The sequence below is a fragment of the Plectrocnemia conspersa genome, unplaced genomic scaffold, assembly GCF_051122295.1.
Source record: "Plectrocnemia conspersa isolate PC_06_02 unplaced genomic scaffold, ASM5112229v1 ptg000009l, whole genome shotgun sequence".
NCBI lineage: Eukaryota > Metazoa > Arthropoda > Insecta > Trichoptera > Polycentropodidae > Plectrocnemia > Plectrocnemia conspersa.
The window spans coordinates 4654357-4673888 of record NW_028277173.1 but is presented as its reverse complement, the minus strand read 5'-3'; the positions used below and the strand labels follow the sequence as shown (position 1 = coordinate 4673888).

At 31.9% G+C, this 19532-nt stretch overlaps 4 protein-coding genes across 8 annotated transcripts in view; 2 read left to right on the top strand and 2 right to left on the bottom strand.

Moving 5' to 3' along the window:
• Positions 1 to 3024, top strand: part of eya (eya transcriptional coactivator and phosphatase 2) — a 49286-nt gene extending 46262 nt beyond the window's left edge. Inside the window, exons 10-13 of one of the 2 annotated variants that reach the window (XM_088193163.1) lie at positions 1001 to 1290; positions 1364 to 1486; positions 1561 to 1682; positions 1877 to 3024. In XM_088193163.1, coding sequence (XP_088049289.1) covers positions 1001 to 1290; positions 1364 to 1486; positions 1561 to 1682; positions 1877 to 2058 — 717 coding nt within the window. In that variant the 3' untranslated portion in view covers positions 2059 to 3024. The remainder of the gene's footprint in view (positions 1 to 1000; positions 1291 to 1363; positions 1487 to 1560; positions 1683 to 1876) is intronic. The other variant, XM_088193164.1, reaches the window with a different exon arrangement.
• Positions 3025 to 3066: 42 nt separating this feature from the next.
• Positions 3067 to 10142, bottom strand: LOC148231656 (ATP-dependent RNA helicase DDX24). The gene is made up of 11 exons (XM_088193162.1): positions 9922 to 10142; positions 9491 to 9854; positions 8389 to 9183; positions 8167 to 8320; positions 7910 to 8105; positions 7724 to 7835; positions 7444 to 7666; positions 7264 to 7375; positions 7079 to 7196; positions 3536 to 3713; positions 3067 to 3469 (listed from the first exon to the last, which is right to left on the bottom strand). Exons 1-11 carry the CDS (start codon positions 10063 to 10065, stop codon positions 3091 to 3093), a joined length of 2775 nt encoding a protein of 924 aa, XP_088049288.1. The 5' UTR covers positions 10066 to 10142; the 3' UTR covers positions 3067 to 3090.
• Positions 10143 to 11615: 1473 nt separating this feature from the next.
• Positions 11616 to 15080, bottom strand: LOC148231655 (uncharacterized). 2 transcript variants are annotated; one of them, XM_088193160.1, is made up of 5 exons: positions 13663 to 15080; positions 13452 to 13593; positions 13251 to 13383; positions 13014 to 13183; positions 11616 to 12361 (listed from the first exon to the last, which is right to left on the bottom strand). In XM_088193160.1, exons 1-5 carry the CDS (start codon positions 13833 to 13835, stop codon positions 11912 to 11914), a joined length of 1068 nt encoding a protein of 355 aa, XP_088049286.1. In that variant the 5' UTR covers positions 13836 to 15080; the 3' UTR covers positions 11616 to 11911. The 2 variants fall into 2 exon arrangements, with proteins under 2 accessions (XP_088049286.1, XP_088049287.1); XM_088193161.1 differs by having other exon boundaries at positions 13452 to 13507; positions 13663 to 13889.
• A 697-nt stretch (positions 15081 to 15777) lies between these two features.
• On the top strand, positions 15778 to 19007 carry LOC148231654 (trafficking protein particle complex subunit 12). 3 transcript variants are annotated; one of them, XM_088193159.1, is made up of 9 exons: positions 15778 to 15848; positions 16077 to 16330; positions 17230 to 17394; positions 17469 to 17649; positions 17708 to 17865; positions 17929 to 18072; positions 18131 to 18277; positions 18346 to 18515; positions 18577 to 19007. In XM_088193159.1, exons 2-9 carry the CDS (start codon positions 16154 to 16156, stop codon positions 18950 to 18952), a joined length of 1518 nt encoding a protein of 505 aa, XP_088049285.1. In that variant the 5' UTR covers positions 15778 to 15848; positions 16077 to 16153; the 3' UTR covers positions 18953 to 19007. The 3 variants fall into 3 exon arrangements, 2 of the variants coding, with proteins under 2 accessions (XP_088049285.1, XP_088049284.1); XR_015810793.1 differs by lacking the exon at positions 15778 to 15848 and adding an exon at positions 15889 to 16010 and having other exon boundaries at positions 17715 to 17865; XM_088193158.1 differs by lacking the exon at positions 15778 to 15848 and adding an exon at positions 15889 to 16010.
• The last annotated feature ends 525 nt before the right edge of the window (positions 19008 to 19532 follow it).

Sequence of the window (19532 nt, the reverse complement as noted above, 5' to 3'; positions counted from 1 at the left end):
TTTTAATGTACTTATTATATGTTTCTAAATGTATACGTATTATATTTATAATTTTAATGTATCAAATTGTAACCACAGAAAGAGTTATTTCTTACTTACGCGGAATTACGTAAATAAAACAAAAAAAATCGTGTAGGTTAGTTTTTAGTTTTTACAACAAATTTACGATATGCAACTGTCAAATTGAGTTTCATAGACATTTTAGAGCAACATAATAACGCCTATCAGTTCAACCATATTTTTGCTAGTAGAAATATATATTTACTGGTTCGCCAGCCATCCCTATCATAAAAAAGGGCGCAGTCATTTCTCTGTTACATAACAGAATAACTGGGAACTACTAGGTGCTGTTAGATTTGTCTGAGATAAAGCAAATATATTCCTTTTATGTTGAAACGTCACCCATATACAAAAATATCAAACACGTTCAATTAAATTTTGCATCGATATATCGGCCGGTGAGGTTTTTTGCATATGTATGATGTATCCATATTTCAGCCCTCATGGACTAAAAAGGATAATATTATTCTACTTTGGTATCCTACCCCAATAGAACTTCTTAGTTTAATCCCCTACAATGAGCATCATTTTATTCTACGCTTTTGCCTTTCAGCAATATGGGCATCATCATTCCTATAGTTCTTCTAAGCCGTGTAAATATTGTTATCAACAAATAAGATGTACAGATTTCAAAAAATAAATATTTTTAATTTTTGCCCCAATACCGGTATTGCAATTACTAATTCTATATAAGTTTTCGGGCTCTATAATATAATATATAAGGAGACACAATTTAGCTTTTTATATTCAGAACAAAACTCAAATTCGTTATCGGAAATCTGGCGGAAGGAAGGGGCTTCTCAGAATTACAACAGACTTCCATTGAAAAGTGCTTTTAATTTATTTTTTGTTACGAAAAGCAGTTTGCCATAGCCACTTCAATTTCAGCTTCATTGTTTAATATTTACTTTTTCATGAATGCATCGTTCCTCTCTTTCAGGACTGTGATCAAGAGCACATAGACGCTGTTTCGGCCGATGACAATGGCCAAGATCTCAACAACTACAACTTTCAAAATGACGGCTTTCACTCAAACAACTCGGCCGTTCCGCCCGCGCTAGTCCAAGGACTGAATCCGGTGCAAGTTTTGGGAGCGGCTCAAGGCTTGGGTCCTCCAGGCAGTCAGAGCGGAATATGCAATCAGACGATCAGGGGCGGCGTTGACTGGATGCGTAAATTAGCCTTCCGATACAGAAAAATCAAAGATACATATAACAACTATAGGAACAGGTAAAATTTTTCATCATATCTTATTCTTAATGATAATGAATTTGTAATTACAATATCAATATCGGTGTTTCAGTGTTGGAGGATTATTAGGACCGGCTCGGAGAGACGAGTGGTTACAATTGAGGGCAGAAATAGAAGCAGCTACCGACAATTGGCTGACGAATGCTAATAAATGTTTAAATGTTATAAATTCTAGGTAAGTTTTAGTATTAAATTAGCTTTAGAGTATAATTAATAATGGAGTTTTAATCATTTTTAAATATGTTTCAGGGAAAATTGTGTTAATGTACTGATAACTAGCACTCAATTAGTGCCAGGACTGACCAAAGTACTGCTGTTTGGCCTGGGCGGAGTCTTCCCAATAGAGAATATATATTCTGCTTCTAAAACAGGTAATTATAAAGGATGCATATTATTCAGCTTTTATCTGAAGTTAGTTTAATGTTGAATTTGTTGGATCAAAAGACTTGAGCACAATCTTCATGTGTTCAGTCTCGGTGTTGCAGATCCCATTTTTAGATTGCGTAGCATAGCTTATCTGAATCACATTTTATGATGATTATTATATTAAATTGAACGATTTCAGGTAAAGAGACGTGCTTCGAGAAAGTCAAGCAGCGATTCGGAGACAGATGTACATATGTAGTGGTCGCTGACGGTCAAGAGGAAGAACTGGCGGCCAAGGCGAAGAATTATCCGTTCTGGAGAATATCGACGCACTCCGACATAGCTGCCCTGTACAACGCCCTAGACATGGGCTTTTTATGATTTGTTTTTTTCGCACCAAGTGTTCAATACTATAATCGAATTTCGAGTCTCGCAATTGATCCTAGTATATACATACATATATATATTTTATATATTATAAAATTCTTGAGAAGGCTAGTCACTGATCGATTGCTGGAATAAATCAATTATTTTGCGTTTATAAAAATTATTAGATAAACGAAATTGTGTACATGTTTGCGTAACCGGATTGTGTACAGACTGATTATTATTTTGTAATCTATTTTTTTTTAATATTGAATGTATCTTTTCAAAATTGATCTGTAAAATATTTGTATACGGTTATGATTGAGTTGCAATAATATCATTATTATTTAACAGGGTAATGTATATCGATATTTTTGTAAATGTATATGTGACATTCTTGATTGATTGAATATAAAGCTTTGCTTTTTTTTAAATAATTTCAAAGCAAGCATTGAAAAATATTAAAATTGTACATATCATTGTGTATGCTATTATTTGAGTTAACATTTTAAATTGCACAATTTTTATTTTATTTTTTAACTGTTTTAAAGAGCAAAATATATTTTATAATATTTTTAGTTGTCCGAATAACATTTTTTCGTTATTTTACGCACAAAGCATAACGTTTTTTTTACATTATATTAATAAGCACTATTTATTTTTATCGAACAAATCATTATGCACTAAATTTTAATTTTAACTATGTACACATTGTAAATATGAATTTAAATTTCAAGTGATTCCAAATAAAAAATGATTTAAACAGTTACTATGTGATATAAAAAATATTTTCTAAATCTATGTAAACTTTTCGTTAAGAATAAAATGTTCAAAATTTGGCATCCGTACATATTCCTAACAATAAGCTAAATAAAAAAAATGTAATACTATTGTACTACGTAATTATTGTGTTAATTGTACATTGTAATTGAAGATACTATTAGTACCTAATAAGAAAAAAAATATTATTAGAAATAAATGTAAAATTAATTAAATAAACATTTATAAATAAAATAATCATTATTCAACGTCATCATTTTATTTCAATCAATTTTTTACAATATTTTCATTTCTCTTCATTTTCTTCCATTTATTTTTATTAATTTTACCATTTTTAACTCCTTTTTCCTTAGGATTTTTATTCCTCAGATTATTGTAATTATTGACGTCGACTAATTGAGTCTCTTCTGTATTTTTCTTTCCCTTTTTAACCAATTTTGCTTCGATAGCCGATTTCATTGTTTCCAACGCATTCAGCGGTCTTCCAAACGCCAACGTTTTACTTACAGAATCATTACTCGTCGGGAATTTATAGCTAAAACCCGTTGGGAACAAATGCGTCGCTAACAGTTGATTTAATCTCTTCTTCTTCATCGACAATAATGATTTTTGTTCCATTGCAGTGGCCGTATCTAGCTTTCTAGGTCTAAAAATATATACATCTTAATCAAATCTATACATAATTATAAATATACATAAGAGAATACAATACTTTTCATTATCGTCAAGCAAAATATCCATCTCCTTCATCGATTTCTCGTACCATCCTAGTTCAGAATTAGCTTTTCTCATATGTAACTCTAATTGATCAAGTTCTCTTGCTAGATTTACTCTCATTTTAGTAGCGGAGAGAACTGCGTCGAATATCGGAAAGTGAGGCAAATCTTCGGCTGAGAAATAAAATATATCAATAAGTTAAATTAACATCTAATAATAATATTCTAAAATACCTGATAATTAATTCTAATCTGTTTCTAATCTAATCTTATTATGATTATTATTAGATTTCTTTAAAGACCTGTAGTTCACCTATAAATTGCGAGTGCAAAACTCGAGATTATGAGCTCGTAGCGTGAAGCAGCTTAAAGTAAATATGTACAGCTTTGTGTCGCACAATTTCTCCCCGGACTATTTATTGTAAGTTTTCCTTTGCAATAATACAGACATTAACCCAATGCATTACAACGGGTTAAACACGCTTTTGATCCCTTTGAAGAAAGAAAATCACCGTCTCTTTTAGCTATTAGCAAACCAACTTAATTTAACAGTTTTCTTCTTCATGTTCGGATAATAACTTCCTGAAGGCTGATTTTAGTCTATTAACCCTTTGCACTCGTAATCGTTTTTGTACTAGATATGTCGCCAGCTCGGGAAAAATGAAAAATGTTAAATTCTTTTTAAAAATTAAAATTATATATGTAGAGCATAACTATGAATAAACTAATATCAAAAACGAAGAAATCAGAACAAATACTTGCATTTCTCTAAATTACATTTTAATTTTTTTTGGTTCTCTCAAGTACCATTGGTTGGCAATCCATAACAATAAATTAACACAATAGGGTGACGACCCTTTTTAAAATATTTATGGCACCGAAAAATGTTTAAACCGTAAATATACACAAATAACAATATGCCGCTCGGTTTTAGGTTTAGATATATCTACCTGCGAACGAAGCCAGCTTACATCGCTCGCAGAATTACAAATTGTACGTTTTTTCCATAATTAAAGAAGCCCACAAGATTTCTATATTTATTTAAACTAATATTAGCCTCATCGCCCCATCGAAGGGCAAATGAAACGTTGCAGTTAGTGTCATATTATTTTATATATTTCTTAATTAAAAAAAGACAAAAGTTTTATTAATGAATAGCTGTATGGTAAATATGTATTTGTTTGTAATTTTATACGACGACGACGGTCAATTGGGCGATGGTTTATTGGGCGACAGAAATTAAAAAAAACTTGCACGCCTTGCTTTATTGTAAATATTAATAAAATATACATTAACTATTTATAGGACACCTTGAACAAAGTGGTACATGTATATACCACCAAAATTAAGGTTTATTTTTCCTATGCTTTTTTTTTAATAATGAACCTAATGTTACAAGAGCACCCGTGATAACGTACATTCGTAGGTCAGTTTACCATTCAATATAAAGTTGACTTAATTTAGAATATTGCAGCCTAAAACGACAAATAAGATATTAATTCATTTTTAAAAAATGTAAATAAAACAAAAATATGTGTCATATAAAGGGTTAAAACGAAAAATTATATTGGAAACTCCAAAAGTTTGTTCTCAGTAATTTATAATTCTCAAAATATAAAAAAATCGCGTAAAGGGTAAAATCTGCGATAAGCACTTATCAGCGCTAGTTCTGGGTTATTATATTTATATATGACTACCCTATCCAGTTTAAAATAGATAACGGTAAAGTATGCGATTTTTGGAAATTCCAAAAGATTGTTCTCACAGTAATTTAAAAGTCTCAAAATATAAAAAAATCGCGAAAGGGCGAAATCCACGATAAACACTTATCAGCGCTAGTTCTGTGTTACTATATTTATATATAACAATCCTATCTAATTTAAAATAGATAACTGTAAAATATGCGATTTTTGGGAATTCCAAAAGTTTGTTCTCACAGTAGTTTCCAAGGCGCAAAACATTAAAAAAATTCGCGTAAGGTCCCACTATAAACATTTTTTTGGTTGGTATTTATAATAAAATTACCGACTTTAGCCTAAGTGTTTTATGATATCGGGTAACTCTCTTAAATTCTTAAATAAAAGAATCAAACTGTTTAAGTGATTAATTTTATGATTAAATATGCACAAATGATAAGTAAATATACATATATCTTATGTAGATATATTATATTTTGTTTAGACCGAATAATGTTTTCATCTTTCAATTCTTTTCTAAAAAATATTACTTATATTTTCGTATGTATTTAATTACGTTAATTATTTAATTAATTATAAGATCATGATTTGCATCACATTTATTTGTAATGCATTATTATTGTATCGCCCAAAAGACCATCGCCCGTTTGTCTGTCGCCCATTTTGAATCGCCCATTTGACTGTCGCCCAATATATGATTATACACTATCATTACAAAACATATCTTCACAATCACTATATTTAGACATAGCACTATTTTTTCACAATAATATTTAAAAAATAACTTTACAATAACTTCACAATAAAATTACTAAATAAGTAATTAAACAAAAGTATCAGTCACTATATATAGTTTCACTTAGACACAATTTACGGACAACCGAGCAACTGTCGAAAACAGAATAGGTAATAAAAACGTCACCGACGCGTGTCAACCGAAAGGCGATCGCCAACTGTTGCCTTTGGGAGAAGCTACGGCAAATCTGCCGTTAAATTTAGTCATCAAAAAAACCCCGACTTATCCCGATAAATAAGCTCTCCCCGGCTTGATTCAGGTAAAAATGATATTTTTTTGATAAGGTATGACTCTTGAAACTCTTGTCTACAACACTGCAAAAACGCCATTCAAAACATGCACAGGAAATACCCAAAAATCGACGTTATATTTCATTAATTGAAATGGTGCGTCTGTCGCGCCTGACGAGTAATATAGACCCAAGTACTGGTGCGTCTCACGCACCAAACGAGCGGAAAGGGTTAACTGTTTTCAGTTATTTTTGAGAAAGATGAAGTTTGTTCTCATATAATAAATTAGGCAAAGTTTCAAATATCTCAGATTGTTTAATTTAAATTTGCTACCTCAAAAAAATATTTTTTTAAATTAAATTTCAAATTTAAAACTGATTAAAAAAAAAATTTTTAACCGAATGTCCAAATTTGAACAGTTGGGTAAGGACTTTACAACAAGAAAGCCACTTTACTTAAGAGTGGAATCAAGACTTTTAATCCAACGGAAAGGTACTTAGATGCCCGACTTTTGCTTGTGGACACAGCAGTAGCTTAAATTTATATTAAGAATATTTTAGTTTTCCTAACTTACATGACTTAAATACGAGATTTGTTTCAAGAGTGCCTCGAGTGGCAATATTTACCGTTATATTATTATTAGAATCCATTCCTATTTGGCTCACAGCCATACATAAGGAATAATTTATTTTTCGAGCACTTATATAAAACTTTTGAAGCAACAGACATTAGCAAAACTCTTGCTTCGTATAACATTTTTTACCGATCGCTAAATCTGGAGAATCGCATACTATTGATGTATTATGGGTAAAATACCTTTCGAGAGTGTTCTGCACATTCTGGTGTAATATTGGACTTCACCAGGTTCCATTATCAAAATTGCGATACCCTCTTTGTTAGCTCTAGCTGTTCTTCCGCTCCGGTGAACATAATTCTGATAAATAAAATACATTGATAATGAAAAACTTATTATAGTAATACAAAAAATAACAGTAAAATACCTCGGCTGTTCTAGGTACTTGGTAATGTATCACATTTTCAATATCGGGTATATCTAATCCACGAGCGGCGACATCGGTGGCTATTAGCAAACCTAACTGATTGTTACGGAATCTACACAATAAAAAACATAATTAAAAAATAGATATAAATTGAATATTATTAATACAACAATCTTATACCTATCTAAGTTCTTTAATCTCTGTCTCTGTTGCATACTCGCGTGCAGCGGAAGCGGATTACATTGGAGGAGGCCGAATAATTGAGACAATCTTTTGACGCATCCGATTGAATTACAAAAAACTATAGTCCGACCTGGATGTCTTTTTAAAACGTAATACAAGTAGAAGTCTTTTTGATCGATGGGGCACATGATGCGACACTCGGTCAAAGTCGTTGAAGATCCTATTATAAATTATATTAGTTTCATAAATAAGACTTAGAAACAGATTGAAGTCAAACCTTGATTCTTTACAGTCACATCGACTACTTTCGGATCTGATATACCCAAGAGTTCGATCAGTTTCTTCAACTTTTGCTCGGACGTCAGTCGTTCAATTCTCTTTTTGATAAGCTATAATTGAAATAGTTTATATTTTTAATCTATTTATTTTATTAATAACCTATAATATAAATATAAATACATACTTTTCCTTTTTTGTTTACTCTTCTGGTTTTAAGATGGAAAGGTAAATCGTGAACCATTGTGAGAGTGGCAGAAAACACAAAGTTTTGCCTCTTCATACGCTTGTATTCGTTATCGTTTACCTTATCGAGGAGATGATGAAGTTCTTCGTAATGGCCTCGTTCTATCATTCTGTCTGTTTCGTCAATACCTAAGAATCTATAAATAAAATATTTTTTATTTAAATATTTTTAAAATCGCTGCTAAAAGATGTTCATACCTTATATCGGTGACTTGAGACAGATGCTCATTTCCCATTTGTATGAAATCCCACAAACGACCAGGAGTAGCTACGACAATTTCAGGCCCTTTAGCAAGTACTCTTTCTTGTTTAACATGTGCCATTCCTCCGACGACTACAGCTATGCGTATATCTACAAAACATAACTATTAAAAAAAATACTACAACGTTAACCATTACACAATACATAAAATCACATACCAGTATATTTAGCAGCCGCTACAAGATGATTCTTAACTTGAATAGCAAGTTCTCTGGTAGGCGTAAGTATGAGCGCATAAAGAGGTTTCAAATTTGGATTCTTGATCGGTTGCGGAATAATACCATTATCGATTTCATTACTCATAATGTTACTGTATTCTTTTAATTCTTCGTCATCAGGTTTATCATTCGGGGAGTCTAACTGATCTTCACTTTCATTCGCTTGTTCTTCTCCATCAGAATCAAGCTCTGAAATTTCTTCATCACTATTGATATCTGCAGCTTCATCTGAATCTTGGTCAGAATTTTCTTTATCGGAAGCCTCCAACGTTTCATTGACATTATCATCTAATGATTCATTATCTTCATCGTCTAATGATTCATTATCTTCATCGTCTAATAATTCATTATCTTCATCTCCAGATACATCATCTTCGCCTTTTAACGTATCTGATTCATCCCCAGATTCATCAGAGTCTTCTTCATCCGATTCAATACAATCATCGTCACTATCTTGCAATTTTTTAAAAACATCTTTTCTAATGTTCTTACGTGTCTTCTTCAAACCCTTCAATTTTTTAATCTCTTTCTTAGAGAGCTTATTCAAGTTGACAATCTTAGGAGCGATCTCTACTAATTCCTTTTTTTTGGTCAAAACCTGATCGTCGGGTATAAAATCATCTTCGCCTTTAGCAGCCTTTTCTTTGAAATTTAATATACCAGTTATGATGGGTATTCCGAATGCTAAAGTTTTACCGCTTCCAGTTTCAGCGGCTCCCAAAATATCTCGCCTACCTATTAAATAATAATATTATATAGATATAAATATAAAATAAAAAAAATTTTTACCAATGGAATTTATTTCGATAAAAAGTTAAAAATAAAAACTACGCCACCTCAGGGAATATTTGAACAAACGAGGGATTTTTCCTGTACATAGGCATAGAATTAGTCAAAATAAACCCCTTCACCATTCGTCAAAGCTATTTCAATTATGTAGATTTACTGTTTAAAAATGAGATCTTTTGAAATTCAGCACATAATTTTACATAAATCATCACGTTTTTATGGTAAAAAATAAATGTATAACATAAATAATTACCATGCATAGCAGCAGGTAAAGTCAATTCTTGAATTGAAGTCGGCTGCTTGAATCCTTGATCAGCTAACGCTCGTAAAACAGATTCTGGTATACCAAACGAGCTCCACGCTTGCATATCTTCCAACGGTATTGCATTAGCGCTGTCTACGATCACTTCTTTTTTATTCTGAGATTTTTTAGTGGGTTTTTTCTTCTTTATAGGTTTATCATTTTTATTTTTCTGTTTCTTTTTCGACTCCAATTCAGCATTATCGCGAGAAGGTTTGAGATTAGCGTTTGGATTTAACGTTTCTACTGTGAAACTACCAACAACTTCAGTTTTGGTTTTTTTGGGTGGAAAAGTCTCCTCATTTTTTTGTTTCCTCTGCAAATTTACATTTTTAACAATCGAACTGAAGCGCTTGATTAATAATCGCATTTAAATAATGTACCTTTCTACTAGATTTTGAAGACTCGACTCCATATTCGTAGCACTCTTCAAAACCAGCTAGCCCTTCAAAGTCTGCATTGGCAATATCACCTCCGAACTCTTCAAATTTTATAGTTTTCCAACCTTTCATCACTTTTTTCACCATTTTATGACTTAAAACAATGGTTAAATGACGCACGTGATATATCTGTCAAAAACACAAAACATAACCTCAAAGTGTGTATGTGACAAGCAATGCAGTAGCTACACTACCACACGAAGATTCGCTTAACGCGCATGCGCGATTTTTATTGTGGTGTAAGTAAATCACGCTCAACAACTATTTCTAAATTAATTTCAAGATTACCTTTAGAGCCAGTAACTACTTTCTGTTATCGGGGGCAAATTTATTCTAAAAATATATTTATACATTTTATTTATAACCAAAAAAGTTCTAACCAAAGCTCACTCGCTGCCGCTACCTGTATAAATTTTGAAACGTATTTATGTAGCAAAACAACGTTTTGCTACAAAAATGAGTGACAGCGAGTGAGCGTTGATCAAAACAGTAAGCACGCCATTATTAATATTAATCTATTTAAAAAATGTCATTTATAATTACATATTTTGGCGACGGTAGGTCCCAGTAGTATTTTATTGAGTATGTTAATTACATGTTAGAATATTAATAATATACACTGAACGGGGCGCAATTCACAAAAAACTCTGTTAGAGCGTCTTGGTGACGTCACGCGGGCTGGCTAAAATGTAATTCCTGTAATTGTGTCTTATCAATATATTTGACTAACAGCCATTCCTGCGGATTATTATGTGACTATTTTTTTGTATGTATTTTTCCTTATTTCTATTTTTTTGATCATTCGAAATAGTGAATGTCTCGATCTGTAGTTTTGTGAATCTGGAAACCCTGCTCGTCTCTTTCTAGCATTCGTTATCGGAAGAAATCTAAAAAAATATTTGTAGAAATTCGGAAGAAATCTAAAAACTCTTTCGGAGATGATATGACCTTTCAAAAATAAAAGTAGTATGAAAAATTGTACTTAATTTTTTTTATCCAATGTACTCGCAAAATACTGGAGGAAATTTAATAAATCAAGACATCAGCTTTCGAATAGTATGTAAATATGATTTACGACGAGCGGGCAAATATATCTACGTAATAAATAAATAATCAAGAAATCATATCAATTGGCTTACAAGATATTGCAATATGTCAAGTCAACTTTATTACTTTTTCAATAATTTAATCAAATATGAAATAATGAAAATTTCGTTATATTTACCTCCCTCTCTTTGTTATAAACGATATATGCTTTATAATTTGATTCAGGCTGGCCTCTAGCAACAACATAGAGTTCAATTTAAATTTAATAAAATCAAGTTACTTTTTTTCTTAAATATACATATAAAAATAAAATTTGATTTATAACGAAAATCTCAATAACAAACAAACACATCAAAATATTATATAAGTAGTTATTTTAATTTCAATTATTCAAATAAAAGTTGCAGTTTTTAAAAAACGAAAGCTCGAAATCATTTTACTAAGCATTTATTAATAAAAAAATCTTATTTTCAAAATTTTAATTTATATTATCCAAATTAAAAAGTTTACAGTAAACTCCCAATATAGAAAGCACTATCTATTATATAAATGTAAAATCTTATAATATACAGGGGAAATCAAACATAATATTTTGTTAAATTGTTTATTATTGCATGTAAAATAATAGCTATCCTCAATCCTCACCTTTACTATATTATGTAAAATCTATATAAAGTAATTACATAATATAGTTAGTCATTAAATTTATACAAAATAATTACATACATCACTAGTAAATTTATTAATTTATATACACACACACCTATTATATTAAAATATACCTAAAAATGACAGGAGACATGAAGTAGTCAAGGATAGAAAAATAAATTAAAATTTACTGTTCAGTTACATCTGATATTTCGTTTTTTATATTTAATGCTAATATTCATTTTTTAACCCTTTTTTGTTTATCCGTAAGTGCCGGACGACCTGCAGGCAACCTCTTACATCCCCTAGTAACCTCAGGTCTGCGCCGACTAATCGAAGTTGGTTGCACTTTAATTACAGATCTAAATTTTGCAGGCACGGGCTGTCCTAGGAAACTACTGATTATATTATCAAAACTTTCTAAGGAATTAATAGAAGCAAATTTACTCTGAATTTTATCAAAAACATCTTTATTTCTAAGATTTGCGAATTGTTTAAATTTTCTAGATATTGTATCTAATGCTTTGGTATAAGTTTCAACGACTACAGTAAGTTCATTACCATCTGAAGTAGTACTATTATTTATATTATCTAATATTGGTGAAATTTTTGGCGTTTCCTCCACCAATGGGGCAAAATAAGTCGGGGGATGAATATTATCCTCTTCTAGCATTTCTGATTTTAACACCTGAAATAAAAATGTTAATTTGTTAATATTGTAGTGTACGCTCGGGATAAGGATTCCGGTTTGTTATTGTGTGCGTGAACTGTGTGGCTCAAAACAATTTAATTTTTTTATTTTAAAAGAAACATACATCTGAGCTAAGTTGGAAATTTCAACGGACAATTAAAAATATATTATATAATCGAAGAAACCAGACATTGTTGTCATTAATTAAATATTTGCAAAATTCAAAATCTTTCACTAGTCAAAAAAATAATGAAGTCTTTAGCTATTCTTCAAAAGCAAAGATATAAAATGGGGAAAGAAATTATTCGCAGATTGTTTAATGGCTCAACGATTCTATTAAATCATTAGAAACCATTGAATAAATAATTAAAATATTTTAATCCACGGGTAAGAGAACGAATAACTTACAGTGTATATTTGAAGCCTTGATATCAATTAAGCCAATATCAACACAAAATTATTTAAAATAAATCATTAGAGAAGATGGAACTTGTGTGCCACACTGCACTTTAATGACGAATACCAGCGTTGACGAATCAGCGACTGTCCTTAAAAGAGAAAGCGAGACAACGAAGTACACGCACACAATAACAAACCGGCATCCTTATCCCGAGCGTACTCTAATAGTTTTATATTTAACAATAAGTACCTTCAACATATTTCCCGATTGTGGAGCCAATTGTTTAGATCTCCATGTTGTATACCAATGTGAAACAGTTCTATATTTGGGGTTGATAGATGAATTAGCCATTTCTGTTGAATTCATTCCATATTTTAACTCTAGTTTGTTTTCGTGTGAATTAATGGCCTCCATGATACCTAAGATAATAAATATTTATAGTTAGTTGTATCGCAAATGTTTTTTCAAGTAATAAATGTGTAATACCTAAATTATCATTAAAATATGATTCAAACATAGCTCTAGTTTCAGAACCAGGTTTTAAATGATATAATGCTGCAGCAGAACCAATACTATGATTGTGCGTACAGTCGAGCTTTATAATAGCAGGGTAACCATCCTGTAACAAATAATATATTATAGATAAATTTATATTATTATGTATACCTCAACATACACAAAACACACCTTGACATATTCATCACTTTTTTTTGTATTTTTTGTAGTCAATTTAATACGAATATCTATTTTTGCCAAGCAGTTGGTTTTTTTCGTCATATTTGTGGTCACAGTTTTCCGATGGTTGTTATGATGGCAATAAAACAATTTCCTAGTGTTAAGCGTTATCCAGAGTAAATATACATCATATATTAAATTTTATTATTATAAAAATAAAAACCTGCAAAGGATACGCGATTGCGTATTCGTCTTTCGAATGACAGTCCAAGCAGTCTTGGAATTGTAGGCATATTCCTTCATCCATTGATCCATGTCGTCAACATTTAACAAATTAGCTCGATAAGTGTTATATTCGATCTGAACGTGATGAAAAGAAGCAGGAAGATCGCTCATATTTGCGGCGTGAAGCAGCGCGTGTATGGCCAGGTTTTGGCCATAATAAAACCTTAATATAAAACAGTATAAATAAAAAATGTATAATCAAATTAATAAATACTTCTTGTAAATAAATTTGACACCTGATAATAGGAAAATACCGCTAATAATTTAAAGGTACATATTATATTGATAAAATAAGGATGATTAAATATATTATTATAATGGGTAATTATATTTTTATTACCGAAGTAACTACGGAAAATGTTGTCCTAAAACATATAATTTTTCAGTAAATTGTTAAATTATATTAGGGATACCAGAAAGAAAGCCATTAGTTTTTCATGTTGCGCATTTAAGGCCAGTTTGTGCTCAGATACAGTGGAGTAAACATCTTCGAATGTTTTTTTATATAGGTAGCACTGTTCCTTGGCTTTATTTTTTGTGTCATAAATTTTATTTTAGTTAAAGGTGAAATATCGCAGCCCGAAGCACGTGAAGAACACGTTAAGCATTGTATGCTGATTTGAATGTCACCATGGCCACTAAACTCATAACCGAAGTTTATGAGGCAATTCTGACAGTAAATATATACCAGTTTTGATTCAAATCGGACTTGGCGACGGGATGGTGATAGGTGTCAATTAGACACAGATTGAGCCGCTATAAGTATAAGTTTACATGTTTATAAATATACGGAACGCAAACGCACCGAGGGTTTTCAGTCGAGAGAATCTGTCACGCCAGTGCTACCAGAGTGCCGCCAAGTTTTGGCCATATTGAAATCTAAATATAAATAGCCCCCAACAACGCCCCTAAATCAGGACGACCCATAAAATTTGACGATGATCTGTTAAAATCTCTGTTGGGATTGGATCCTCGTCAAACACAATACAGGAACATTTAAAACGGATTGGCAAAACAAACAGGGTGGGTATTTTGATCCCGCATGCACTGTCCGGTGACAACAAAGTCGAGCGGTAAGACGCGTGTATTTCGAGGTAAAAACGCTATCCGTTTTTATCTCAAATCATAACAGGAGCCGAGAAGTTAATATTGACACGAAAAAACAATGATTTTCGAAGAACCAGGTACCTGTTCCAATCCTTAAACCAGAAATAACACTTAAAGTTAAAGTTATTTTGTGCGTTTGGTATGATATGCAAGATATACTAGCAAAAATGAACGCAAAATTCAAAAATAAACATCCAAATTTGGTCAAACAAAAGCTAGTGATTCTTCTGCACGACAATTCACGCCTTCAAAAGGCAAAAATGACATGTGTAAAAATCAATGAGATTGTTTGGGAGGTTTTAAAGCATCCTGCGTATTTCACTAGACCTTGCTCCTTTCGACTATTACCAATTTAGGTACATGGAACACACATTATGAGGAAAAAAACAATAGTGTGAGTGATGTGGAAAACCACCTAATATTTTATTTAAATTCGCAGCAAGCTGTCCCCAAGCAAGTTGCGCAGCTAGGAGGCGCAACTTGCTTGGGGACAGTATACTCGTGATGGGATTGTCTAATGTAGTTATTGACTCTGAATGAACTAAAATATATATATCCACGAATAGCAAGAGCTTAATAACAATTTCTTATTATTAATTTATTTTACAAGTTGTATATTAAATTAATTGTGAATTATTTAAACGATATTGCTTATGCTCGCGCATGCGCATGAGACAAGTCTATGTGTGTAGTATTTAACTTGTACAGAATTGGTCTTAGCACAATAATTTTTGTGTATATGCCAATTATATATTGTTTTGCTAAAATAATAATTATTTAAATTTTAATAATAGTATATTATTCAGAAAATAATTAGGTGAACGTTATTTGTTATATATATTTATTTTACGATGACTTTTGTAAGATGTCTCACCTTATCTTATCGCTTTATGGTAACAATTGAGTAATACCATATTAATTATTAGAGCGTGTAAGGCGATGACTCATGACGTAAATATATTTATAGCAAGCGTTTCGTAGCGTTTACGCCATCGCTGATCAGATTCAATTTGACAGGTAAGGTTCGTCTCATTTTAATCGAATGCATGGTCACCCCATCAGATATGTCATCAACTTGAAAGATGAGCGATGAAGTGCCTCTGAGTCGTTATTTCAACGACCCTGGACCGAATGCCTTCGACGAACTGAATAAACCGCAACCCAATAACCCAGTCTTTGGTATTTTATAAAAAATCAATACATTAATCTGAATTTTAGTATCGATATCCATGAAATTAATTACAGAAACCAGTTGTAACATAATCACTAAGAGCGATGAGCCTGTAGTGTGTAAGATATTCTCTGATCGGCCAAATCTCAACATGGACAAAACGTCGACGTTTCCGACGGTGCCGCTGAATCAACCGCTACCTGATCCGTCTACGTTCTTTGATAGCATAGGAACAAATTCACGTCCCGCAGTCAAAGTCATGGAACCAACTATGCCCGAGCCGTTCAATACAAATATAGAAATAACACTGGATAAAATTGTGCAACAGGTAAATATATGCAACCACTGAGTCGCCGTTACTCGGTGTCGATGTCTCGCACCTGTGTGTATATCAAGACTGCTCTTACCAGAATCAGTTTTAATATTTCTGAATATACGGGTGCTTTTAATCTTTTGAGCAGTATTGCCATATATGTACGGTGGTCGATCTTTCACTGTTTTGAGATTCCCCAGATATTTATATATTTACACATATAACTAAAGAAATAATAAATTATATTTATATAGTACATTTTTTAATTTGATTTTATGTAAATTATTTCTATGGAAAATAATACCAATAAATTAAAGAGTACGAAATGAATGAATATAACAAAAAATATTTTATATTAATTTATAAAATAATATTGAGAGCCACTGAATCAATATAAAAAAAATCAACAAAAGCCTATCAACACATTACACACCACGCATTCTTACTGCAACGGCGACGGATCGAACGTAGTTCATGAAGCACGTTCACGTGCTTCACGAACGTAGACAGATCAGAATTAAAATAATGGTTAGTTGTACCTAGTATTAATTATGGCAATGGTTTGAAAAAATACTAATCCTAGAATAAAGACTCTGTATTTTAAAAAACAGTGAGTCGTAAAAAACAGAGATACGTAAAATAAAGTATTAAAACATATAAAGTATTAAAGCAATAGAACGTTGAGAATTGCTGATTCTTTTCTATTTACTCTAAATGCAATACAAAATAATAATAAATCAATAATGAGAAAATATGTAAAATTAACTCACTACTCAAAGAGTTAAAGTGATCGAACCGTCAAGAACCAATTAAATTGTATGAACCGTTTCATCTCAACTTTATTTCTTGAATGACATTATCAATTTTTGAAAAAATAGTTACGCATCATCAACTGAAATTGATTATATTTTTAGGAATCATCTCCAAGCATAGGCGAAGCAGATAGACGTAGAGATGCGTGGATACCATCCAACGAAACCAAGAAAATCCTCATCCAAGCGCAAACATCAGTTGCCGGATCATTCTTCCCCGAAAAAGATATTCTGACGATGCCTGGAGTGATTTTAGAATCTGACCTCGTAATAACCCGTCTCATACTAATTTTAAATTTCACTTCATTACATACATATATAAATAAAATTATATATTTTAGGGCGACGAACTATATAATGTTGTTGCCCATCATTTAGGAGAAGAGGAAGCCATTCAACGAGGAACTTGGGGATGCGAACACGTCACTCAAGATGAACGCGGATTGAAAGAACTGATACAATCCGGATGCTTCCGAGCGGCGATCAATTTGACGACTAGATTACTTCCGAATTATGGACAAGGTTAATTTAGGCGGATATCTTATAAAGTTTGTTATATCTATTTATTATATATATATAGGTTTCAGACGCGTCGGACATCCTAGCAAACATTCGCCAAGATCTTTACAACTGTGGTTTACAAGATTAGCTCTATTAGTCAAAATACATTCCTATTCATTATGCGAACTCGAAGCTGAAGCTTTCGGTAACCTCGACAATCCTGATATATATTATCAGGTAAGGTTTTCGATTAGAGATATTATCAATCTTAATTTTTTCTTATAAATAATTCATTTGCAGTTCTATCCCGATATTTATCCTAATCGATCCGGTTCAATGGCTTCATTTTCGTTCCGATTGCTCTTGGCTGAACTTCCAATGTACTCCAACAAACCTGACGTTGCTGTAGCTAAATTATACGGAGTGTTAGCCGTGATTAAAAAGGTATTCATAATAAATAATTTTAATTATTAATTAATATTGATCCTTCAATAAACTCTAGATTATTCAAAATTTGAAAGCTTCTAAATGCGAAGAAGGCACCGATAGACAACTGAACATTCAAGATAGACAAGAATCGTTGAAATTATGGTCGGGAAGAGAAGCTAGAGTCAAATTTTCTATTGTAAACTGCGCTCTATTGATGAAGGTTATTATTTTCATATAACAAAATAAAATATCAAAGAAAGATGTTTAATTAAGAATATCATAATTTAGGATTACTTACTGGCTATTCAAATAGTAGAAGAGATGGCAACCAGTAATGTGTGGGGAGCGGCTCACACTCGAGCTCTATACTCAGCTCTCGGCAGGATCTGTCTTCAAGCTGGTCACATACCCGGTGCCGAGACACATTTCAATAAATCAACTCAAATCAGATCGACAATGTAAGATTATAAATTTAATGTTTAATATAAATTCCGATATATTAAAAAATAATTACTTCAGATCGCCAGAACAGGACGTCCGAGAACTAGTGGATCTCTCGCTTTTGGCTGTAGCTCAAAATACTTTCGCGGAAGCTTACAATCACTTGGCAAAGGCGAGTCAGATTGAGCCGGCTAATATAATGGTCCTCAACAACATTGCCGTGTGTCTTCTCTATTCTGGGAAACTGAAAGAAGCAATCGGAGTGATGGAGAATGCAGTCAATTCAAATCCGAGCCGGGGCCTCAGCGAAAGCTTATTATTAAATCTATGCACTTTGTACGAGCTGGAGTCTTCTAACACGATGACGAAGAAATTGGTTCTGTTGCAACAGTTGTCGAAATATAAACGAGATACTGTGGCTAATGTTACGATATGTTTAAAGTTGAACACGTGAACTAGTCTTTAATATTAATCAATGAAAGTTGAACAAATAAAGCTATGTATTGGTATATTTTCTATTTTATTATATTGCCTTATTCCATTTTAATCCAATCTACACATCTTTTCAACATGTGCTTCATTCCAATCCGATATGAATATCTCTCTTATGATCTTTCGGAACGAACCTTTGCTATAACTCATGGCCATTTTATTTGATCATAAGAAAGTCTTGATCCAGCTTACTTTTGACTTTCAAAGTATTTATTTTATTACCAATGACCATAATCCTGGATATTATCTCAATTTTTTAAAACTTTTATTACAATTGTAAAATTGGCGTCTAGAAACAAAGACATTTGCATCCCATTGAATTTGGTCAGAAAAATGCATCTTACTTAATAAAATACTATGAAATAAAAATATTAAAAAAAGCTTAAATGACATCCCTGATTCTAAACCTGAAATTATCGGGTTATTCCTCAAAGAAAATATATCCTGAAAATATTTTTTTAAATATGTAATTTCTGTGAAATCATATCGGAAAATATTTTCACTGGTAAATATTTTGGCGACCGGATGTAACGGGTGGCAAT